The sequence below is a fragment of the Syngnathus scovelli genome, chromosome 16 (genome assembly GCF_024217435.2).
Source record: "Syngnathus scovelli strain Florida chromosome 16, RoL_Ssco_1.2, whole genome shotgun sequence".
Taxonomy (NCBI): Eukaryota; Metazoa; Chordata; class Actinopteri; order Syngnathiformes; family Syngnathidae; genus Syngnathus; species Syngnathus scovelli.
In genome coordinates this window covers 3,777,432-3,787,306 of record NC_090862.1, presented here as the reverse complement: position 1 = coordinate 3,787,306, position 9,875 = coordinate 3,777,432, and the positions used below count along the sequence as shown (strand labels likewise).

General features: G+C 40.5%; 1 protein-coding gene across 1 annotated transcript; it reads right to left on the bottom strand.

The window, feature by feature from the left end:
- Window positions 1–2,303: 2,303 nt before the first annotated feature.
- LOC125983526 (sphingosine kinase 1) lies at window positions 2,304–9,794 on the bottom strand. Its single transcript, XM_049744876.2, has 6 exons — window positions 9,631–9,794; window positions 8,988–9,520; window positions 6,893–7,042; window positions 5,545–5,639; window positions 5,365–5,480; window positions 2,304–5,139 (listed from the first exon to the last, which is right to left on the bottom strand). The coding sequence occupies exons 2-6, from the start codon at window positions 9,502–9,504 to the stop codon at window positions 4,281–4,283; spliced, it is 1,737 nt and encodes a 578-aa protein (XP_049600833.1). The 5' UTR covers window positions 9,505–9,520; window positions 9,631–9,794; the 3' UTR covers window positions 2,304–4,280.
- Between the last annotated feature and the right edge of the window lie 81 nt (window positions 9,795–9,875).

The following is a 9,875-nucleotide window of genomic DNA, read 5'->3' as shown; positions in this document are numbered from 1 at the left end:
CGGGACAAAAAAATAAAATAAATGAGATTTTTATATTCCAAAAACACATTATTAATCACACTACCATGTTTAGACTAGTGGCAGTGTATAAAACGTAATTAAAAAGCCAATTTTTTTTCTTGACTTGCTCTTTATAAATTAATTAACCTACTTCATAAAAATAAAAAATAAAAATAAAACAAATAGAAGTCTTACATTAATGCAATGTAAATGATTACCTGTAAGTGTACCTAATAAAGTGGCCTGTGTAAAGTCAGGCCAGAAACTTACATTGACCAGCATTTATGACTCAACCTGCTTGTTTCTCATTATGCTGAATCTAAATACTGTGTCACACCTAAATGTGAGTCTACTCTGACCTCTTCATTGAGGTCAAACAAATTCACAGAAGACTGTGGAATTTCTGGGAAACAGTGTACACATGATCAGATGCACAAACTGCTCATGTCTGCAAAAAATATATCTGATGAATCATGACAATAGACTAGTTGTTGGAGACATTCTCGTAAAGTCCTAATCAATGTGAGACTTCTACACATATGGAGTTAAGTCTAAAATTGCAGTCTTAACAGTTTCCACTTCATGTGTCTACAATGTGTAAATCTGCCAATGATTAAGATTCAAGATGAATTTATGACTTCATTTTCTCCAAACAGCTAATTAACTAATTAGTTCTGAGGTGTACTTCCTCATGCTTTTTGCTAAATGAAAAACTGAAGCTGAGCTGTCACAGACAAACGTGGCGTTCTGGAAGAATCCATCTGCACACCTTCTAACAACTGCTAGGGGACACTAAATAAAATATGAGCAGACTTTTAAGGTTGCCTCACAAAAAAAATATTTATGGGATTAAAGATATCCTAGCCTTAAGAATGATGGGAGTCAGAACCTCTCAAGCATCAATCAGATTCAAAATGTAAACAAATATGAAATAAATCACAGTGGGATTTTTAATTGGCTCACATTGCATTATTTGGTTTTGTATTGTACAATAGTGCACATTGAAGTACGTAAGCAGTTTATCTCCAGGTTCCAGCTGTGTTGGTTTTAGTTGTGCTAATTAATGTGCTGAGATTTGTTGTTTCCTGCTTGTGTGGGTTGTTTTCAAGACTTGTTTGTCTTTTTTTTTTTTTTTTTTTTGGGCGTTGGCTTTTACCTGTTTGTTGTCTAGTCGTCTTTGTCTCGCCTATGTTGTTGCTCTGACTATCAATTAGAGGTTTGGACATGTCACAAATAATTACGTAATGCATTCAGTGGAACAATAAAAAGGTATATACTGTTATACAAATACAAACTTGACATACCTGCACACAAGCACGCTGTCGCTTAAAAAACATAATCGGTATATCACGTAGTGTTTGTCTCCACCAAGCGGAAGAAAGGATACATTGCAGTTCTTCCACGCGTGTCGTGGTTTTACCAAGAAAACTCATTTTTGAGCAATTAGCGCCCTCTGTCGTTGGAACACCAAACTGTCATATGTCAAGAAGAAAAAAAAACAGCTTTTGGTTTTAATTTGAGGAATTTAGGCGAGATAAATCGGCCAATGTTTTATCAGCATTGTCACATAATGCAATCCACACAAAAATAAATTAAATCTAACGATAATAGAAATAATAATAATAATAAACAAAGTGCTTTTTCTTTATGGATTATTATATAATCAGTGGTGATTGAGTGGTGTTACGCAGTTAAATGTATCAATATATCTCTAAAATAATTTACTTATGTATTTGTTTAAAAGCACACATTTAAAACACAATTTTCCAGATATTACAAAATTTATTGTCTTATCAACATAAAGCAATACTGAACAACAGTATACAGATCTACTGCATTTACATTTCATTTACCAGCATGTTTAAAGACAAAACAATAACTGAATTTCCTACTGCATCTGTAAATTATTTTTCAGGCTGATTGTATGTACGTCTCATAAATGAGAGCTCAAGTCCAGCAGTACCATATCCTGCTCCAAAAAGTTTTTTTTTTTTTAAATGTCGGTTTAAAATCTAACAGCAAACCTCACTGCATCAGTGACCTCATTTCTGCACATAACTCAGTGAGACGTCTCCTAAATTATGAATAATATCTCATGACAAAGACACTAGCCATTCTAATTGTGTTCAGACTGATGCTGCATTCCAGCAGCAAGTGGAATAATTTATTATAGCGAACCACAAGTGCAACAACATCCTACCAAGAGCATTCGTTTACATATTCTATGCAAGGTTCGCGTAAATATTTCTGGCAGTAAGTTACAATAAGATGCCGGAGGCTTATTTTATTTTATTTTTTTATCCCCCCCCCCATCAAATTCTAATACAAGTGTGCTTTAATCCTTAAGATTTAAGTAAAAAAGATGTGTGGCAGTCTGAGGAGAGTGCATTATATAACTCAAAAAGCTCAGGGTAAGTCCAGATAGCAATATTTACTGTAAGTTGTGCGTAACCATGACGATGCATTAGCGTAATATGTTTTCATACAGCGCCTTGATAACAAGGATGCAATATTTTTCTTCCTATTGCAGCATTATGAAGCTAATTTAAATGCAAGAATTAAAAAGAACTGGGTACTGCAATGAGATTTTTTTTTTTTTCGGTCAAGTCTACTTCAGGTACATTGCGATCCAAGGTGAGATGCTGTATAGGCCAAAAATAACATTTACCTCACACGCACCCAAAACTCACCAAATAAATAATGAAACGCTGACCCAAAAACTCTCATACACACCAACAAGCCCTCTCAAATTCAGCAAAATAAATCAATTATTTAATTAATAAACAAAATTGACATTCATACAAAATCTCTCACTCCTTTAAACACAAACTTCAAACTCCTTTAAACCTTTAAACACAAAACATTCAGCAACTCAAACCATAAAAAAAACTCACATATACAAAAGTATTTCTCACTCACACAAAAAATAAACCTCTTATTATACCAAAAGTAAAATATATATCATTTTAGAGGTTATTGTGAGAGGTTATTGGGTGACAATGAGAGTTCTTCTGCAATTGGGAATGATTTTGATTTATGTGTGAGAGGAAGATGTTATTTTAGGCCCTCAATAGAAATACTGTAAAAAGTAAACACGCAATTTCTAAAAAGTCTGCACACCCCTGTTCAAATGTCAGGTTTTGAATGATGTGTTTTTCCACCACCCATAATTTAAAAAAATAAATAAATATAAAAATTAAAATTACAGGTTAAAGCTTCACTGTAGCATTTTGAACAGGGGTGTGCAGACTTTTTAGATCATCATTCCCTCTGAAGACACAGAGAAGCCGGACCATGAATGTTAACATTTGACATTTCAGCTTTGCCGTAATTCTGTTGTCCTTTTATCTGCTGTCAAGGAAGACGAAATTGCCTTAAAGGTCATCTAAGATCCTCCGTTGCCTCTGCATGATGATATTCAGCTGCCGCATGCATACCTGTGCAACGTAGTCAGCGGAACCATTCATCAACATGATTTGTGCATGACCAGTGTCGATGAGCCAATGATGATCCTGTTAACATTTGCCGTCTCCTCGACCCTGAGGCTAATCAAACACGGCCAAAAATAAAAGTCCAAACACTTCCCAACTCCCTCCAGCCAAAAGATTGCAAGAAACACAACACACCAGACCTTGTGCTTCTTTTATGCACCCAATTAGTGTCACTTAAAAAAAAAAAATTATGCAGAAATGAAGCTAATAAGGACACATGAGGTGATGGCTCATGAACCAAGACGGTGAGTACAATCTTCCAATTTAAGAGAAGATGATCAATCCCATCAAATGAGCAACAACCCAAATTGGCCTTTCTGGAACAATCTTTTTTTTTGCATACACAAAGATTAGCTCAAATCTTCTCAGGGATTTCTCCTGCTCTGAGGCTTGGACTATTCCATCGGGAATATGGGGGGGAAAAAATGTGCTTGTCTTCATATGTGCGGCGCTGATGAGGTCTGACAGCAGAGTGCGCAATGTACTCCTCTGCCACGGCAACAATGTGCTCATGCACACATACATTGTGTTAAATGTGTACACAATCTCTCAAGTGTGTTCCGCTGGAACCAGCCAGCAGTGAAGAAACAATTTGCAATTTGGACCCTGAATCGAAGGGCAGGGATGATAAAAAAAAAAAGTTGCTTCAGTATAAAAATAGAAGAATTCTCCGAGGCTGATTCAATGTCTTTGGCACTTATGAAAGCACAGCGTATACAAAGAGATCAACACTGAGTGAAAAGGCCAAACTTGAAAGCTCTCCAACTAGAAGATTAACATAATCTGCCTTCATCCATATATGAGTCTGGCCAGTCCGGGGTGGATTTGAGCCTGAACCGGCCCGTATTCCATCGTCTCGCCGTCCACTGTGATCACCCCCTCCTTCGAGATGGGTTCCAAGCGTAGCGCTAGCACCTTCTCGTAGACCAGGTGGGGGCAGTCGCATGCTAAATGCGCTCCCTTCTCCATGGCGAGGAAAAGCCGCAAGAGGGCGGGGCGGGAGATCCCCGCAGTCACGTAAAAGAGGTGGATGATTCCGTCGTCCGCCGTGGCGCCGGGGACCGCCCACAAGTCCTCAGCCAGGTGGGATTGGTAAATTGCCAGCACCAAGACAAAGTCCTCCGCTTTGACAACAGTCCAGCTCTCCGGGACCGGCTGGTCTAGTCCCGGGAGCAGAGAATCCACTGGTGCTCGGGTTTTGCCGTCGCTGGGAGTTTCGGGTGTTTTGGCGTGAATGGAGGAGTTGCTGATGGTGTTGAAGTTGTTGCAATGGCGGCGCGGTTTGTGTGCTGGCGAGGAATTGGGAATGAGCTGGCAAGGGAGGGAGGAGCACAGCGAGGGTCGCTGAGGAGTGGACGAAAGGTCGGGCTTCTCCTTCACGGGCAGGTAGGCCAACCTACCCTGATACACTCGGAGCGACGCCAAGCGTACCAAAGTACCCATCAGGAAGCGGATGGCCCCGACGTGGCGGTACTTCTCGCTCTCGATGTCCACGTCAGCCACAAATCCCCAAGCCAGGGACAGGAAGGAGAAGACACGCTGTTTGGAAGCCAAGTGGATGGACACCAAGTCCAAAGAACCGACCAGGCCCTTGCACAGCATAAAGCCACAGCTTAGAAGAAGTTCCTCATTCCATGCCGGGGGTGACCTGAGAGACACAAGTTAGAAGAAAAAAAAAAAAATCTGTCAACTATTACATCATTCCCTCTGCCTTAAGTGACCTCTCCTGTATCTCTCCTCCCTTTAGATAGATGATGTGCCCAGTCAGCTCAGAGCATAGGAAGAAGATAAATCACTTTGTTTCCCAGTAATTATTTTTCTTGGCTCTTCTTTTGCCTATGCATTTAAATGACTCATTAAAAGACCAACTCACTGAGAGTAGTGGTGGACAGAAGCAGCCAGGGCGTTTCCAGAGCCACCTGGAAGAATGCCCAGAGGGATCCGGATGGCCTCTTGCCAATCGTCACGCTCCATCAGACCGTTTATCACCTGTTTGAAAAAAAAAATAATAGTCAGGCGTAGAATAGAAACAAGCTGGATTTAGTCCAAGTACCTCGAAGAGCAGCCCATCTCCTGACATGATAACGAGAGCGTCCCACTGTGACAGGTCCGCCTTCTTCACCAGCTCCCGTGCGTGGTTCTGGTGCTCTGATTACACACAAGCAGTGGAAGAAGACATGACAAGTAAAAACAAAGCTACACTGTTGCCGTAGCGACACGCGATTAAACAAGAACCTGTAAAATCGACAACTGTTGTTAAAGCACTACCGTATTTTCCGCACTATAAGGCGCACCGGATTATAAGGCGCACCTTCAATGAATGGCCCATTTTAAAACTTTGTCCATATATAAGGCGCACTGGATTATAAGGCGCACTGTTGGCTTTTGAGAAAATTGGAGTTTTTTAGGTGCGCCTTATACTCCGGAAAATACGGTACATAAATAAAAATGCACTGTATTAGATTGTATGTTCATTTTTGGGGATCTTTTCTAGTATTGATCTCCCGTGAGCAGCATGTTAATAATGGCAAACAAAAGGGAAAGTCATACAAGAACGGAGACAGCTAAATTAGCACAAATCGATGCAGACGACTACAATATTGATCACATTGACACACACAACAATCATTCCCTTGCTCTGTTTTGTTTGTACAGTATGTCAGGATGCGTCGATGGGATGCTGTGCGTTGTGCTGACAGACAAAAGCGGCAGAAGCAGCAAACTGCTTAGCTAGCCAAGTCAGCACTTGAAGGCTGCCAGCTCTCAAGATGATGCATTACCACTTTCCTATTCAGGAGTGACTGACTAACACGCTAACCTCAACCTTGGGGCTGGCTAGTTACTTAAGAAACCAGTCATGAGTGTGTTTATGTATTTTTTTTTTTTTTTTTTGCAGCGGCTTCAGTGGAGTAAATGATGCACATCTACAAATTTGTTAGGCTATTCCGAATTAAGAGTGTGTAAGTGGGAGCTTGGATGGCCCAGTTGTCAGTGTAGTGGTCCCTTGCTGAGATTAAAAGTTTAATCCCTCCCACCCAGAGATGCTCGCTTCTTTGGCTTTATGTCTTGATTTAAAAAAAGGCTGAAAAAAATAGCCATTTATTTTCTATGTCGTTTGTCGTGATTGTCAAAAAAGTGCATTTAAGATAGGTTATAGTAATTTACAAATATTACACTTTATAATTATAGAGGAAACCTAATAAAAAATTACCACAAATGAAATATTAATCAGAAAATCGTGTTTCAACTAGTTGTGTTGCACTTATAAAGAAAAATTGAGGGGTGATTTCCTCTTTAAGGTTTTGTAAAACAGAATTTAACTGGAAGTGAGTGATGCCAGACTACCTCATGTATTCAATTTCAGACTAAAGAAATATTTTTTGTGTGTGTGCTTTACCGACCTGTGATGACAAGCGTGTAGGGGACGTCGGCTTCAGTCAGCATGCCCTGCAGGTGACCGGTGAAGAGCTGGAGAGCCTGGCCTCGTCCACTCAGAGGGTTGACCAGGATCATGACTCTGCAAGGCCGCCGTATTTCCAAATTGGTGATCCCTGGGAATTAAATTCATGAATTGATCTGAGTGTGCTTCAATCAGATTCCTCTTTTTTTTGTGTATCACAAACCAAACTATATCCATCTTGAAACCTATTACCCACAATGCATTGCAGGATTTAGCTGCATGTGACTCCACATTGGCAATGTGCTACAGAGGTGTGATTCCAGCAGGAGGCGTGAGGAGAGGGTGGAAAAACAAACATGCACATGCCCGAACTGTGCCTCCATTCAGCCACACACGGTCAGCATTGTTTTTATTTGTATCAAAGCACAAAGGACGTTCTCACTTCCAGAATATCAGATGCTGTACAATGGTGGAAATTCAACTGTGGAAGAGAATGACAAAAATGTAATCCAACCATCCTGATTTTTTTTTTTCGGTGACGTGGAGCTGCAAAATTTGAACTGAGAACCTCCTCGTCTCCAACGTGTAGTATTTATTGAAGTCAAAACAACTTGGAAGTCAATCAGTAGTGTATTTTAATGCTTCTCATTTGCAGACTATTTAAAATAATACAAAACTTGCACTGTGCTCTTCTCTTGCTCTTTTAATCCAACCTTACCATCTGCAGCAAGCTGAAATGTAATTAACTTTAGGATAAATACTCGATAAGGGATTAACAATTCACGCTGACTTTCATTCACCCTTTACGACAGAAGCGCCATTTACTACCACAACAGTATTCTGTTTTACAGGCTACTTTAGATTTGGAATGCTAAAGCAGATTATAATTTACAGATGTGTAAAATCTTCACGAGATTCTCATCAAACTGGATCAATGATAAGCCAATCGGACGACAGACACCAAGCGCCACTGATACCGCTCAAGTTACCATCTTCACTTGTCTGCCAAACTCCTGCTGACTGCAAACCATCAGGAGGCTGGATGCACAGATTTTATTTTTATTTCGCCACTTCCATCTTTGGCAAGCAACATCCTAAATGGTTGCCCAGTTATCAATTTGACGGTTGCACGCAAACAGTCCCTTCCATATGAGTGATGTCGTAATTAGCAGAGTAAACAGCTCCCATATTGTTTACATGTTAATTAACACCTCATTGTAATCCAAGATGAGAGGCTAATTAGATCGGGAGGCAAAGGAGGACGGGACCTCATTAGACAGTTTTAGCTGTGGAAATCAGATGTGTTTTCATTTTCCTCACATCAACAATAAATCCTCGGTGGGAATTGATTGCGCAGATGAATAGAGTGTGAGCAGCAGCGACGCTCTTGTTGACAGTGCAGTAGTTTGAAATGTAAATAGACTGGGTAGATGAAAATCTGTGCATCATCTTTTTTGTGGTAATTTTATTTTCCAATGTAGAATATGTGCAGGAAAACAAGTCGAATATGGAAAGCTGAGTGGTTGGATGATTAATTGATTAACTTTGGCCCATATTACTAACGCAGTTATGTATGCTAGTCTAGAATGCTTTTTCATCTTCATGTTTCACCTACCAAGCAAGTCCAGCAGGTTATTGGCGGAAAAAATGTCCGGCAAACTAGTTCTGCGAGGATTGTGAGTCAGTTTGAACATGAATCATCTTGTTTGAATTTACACAATATAACAAAGAGCATTGTAGGGCACAGACATATTTTAAATAATAGCTAGAAGTTAATATACATTACAAAAAAAAATCTATTTATCTAACTAGGAGGAAAAAAATGATACATGACTAAGCAGAATTCACACAATAAAGCTATTTTTTTCTGACCAGACAAAAGGAGTGTAAACCAATGCAACCTCGTTACTTATGATAAAGTTTTATTTGTCTGATTATACAGACACTCGTATAATAGAAGAAAAAAAACATTATCAAAGTTATTCTTATATGTATTTAAAAAATACAATGAAATTTATAATCTGTACCTAATCGTCTGTGAATTCTGGGATGACCCATATAAAATGCATGAATGTAAACAATGTGACCTTGCTCACCGTCTTTCCGGCGCGCCTGCTGCGCAGAGGCATCCCTGATGGCACAAGCCCACCGTTCAGCTTCCCGCAGGTTAGTCCGGGGGTCCTGAACCAGCGCCACCCGAAAACACTGCTCCACTCGCTGCCGGGCCACTCCTGCGCTCATCCAGCGCCGTTTGAAGGGGTAGAAATAGGCGGTGAAGTAGGCACCGACGTCCGCGCTGTCCGTTGCTCTATACGCCCGGCAACCGACGCAGTCCGTCAAGTTGAAGACCACCTTAGTCCGGTCGGGCGATGAGGAGATCCTCTGGATGGTCAGAGCGCTCTCCGTCAGGCTGACAGAGAACCGGACCTTGTCGTCGAGGGTGTCTGTAAACTCCCCATAAAGCATGCCCACGAAGCCGTTCCGCTGACGGGGTGGCTCCGCTCCAGGGGCGTCCTTCTCCATCCCGGCCAGGCCAGCGCGAGGATGGCGGTGCGGTACCGACTCAAGTGGAGTTCTGCTGCGGGACGCTCCGTGCGTCAGGGCACTATTCATGGTTCAGCGTCTCTTCCTAGTGGCCAAAAGTGGGAGTGCAGCCAGGACATTCTCTAATAAATCTCACTTAATATTATTATTATTGTTTCGTATACATTTAAAAAAATTATAATGATCGTCACTCACCTGGAATTTTTTTTATATCCAAAATCAGAGAGTTCTAGTGATAAATTACGTCTATAAGGAAAATATTGCTTATTGTTGAAGACGCAGATACTGTAAATTAACTACCGCTAAGACGGTGTTGATAAAACTATTTAAAATAACTAAACTCTGACTATGAGGTACTGTAGTAAATCTAAATATCTATTTCATAATCACACTTTATGGCCACGCCCATTCTTTGTCACGTTGGTTGTGACGTCAACAAC

Coding starts and splice junctions, on each gene's coding strand:
- LOC125983526 (XM_049744876.2), bottom strand. CDS start 9,504: ATGAATAGTGCCCTGACGCACGGAGCGTCCCGCAGCAGAACTCCACTT. Junction 7,043..8,987: donor GCAGGCGCGCCGGAAAGACG/GTGAGCAAGGTC, acceptor TTTAATTCCCAG/GGATCACCAATTTGGAAATA. Junction 5,481..5,544: donor GAGATGGGCTGCTCTTCGAG/GTACTTGGACTA, acceptor TTTTTCAAACAG/GTGATAAACGGTCTGATGGA.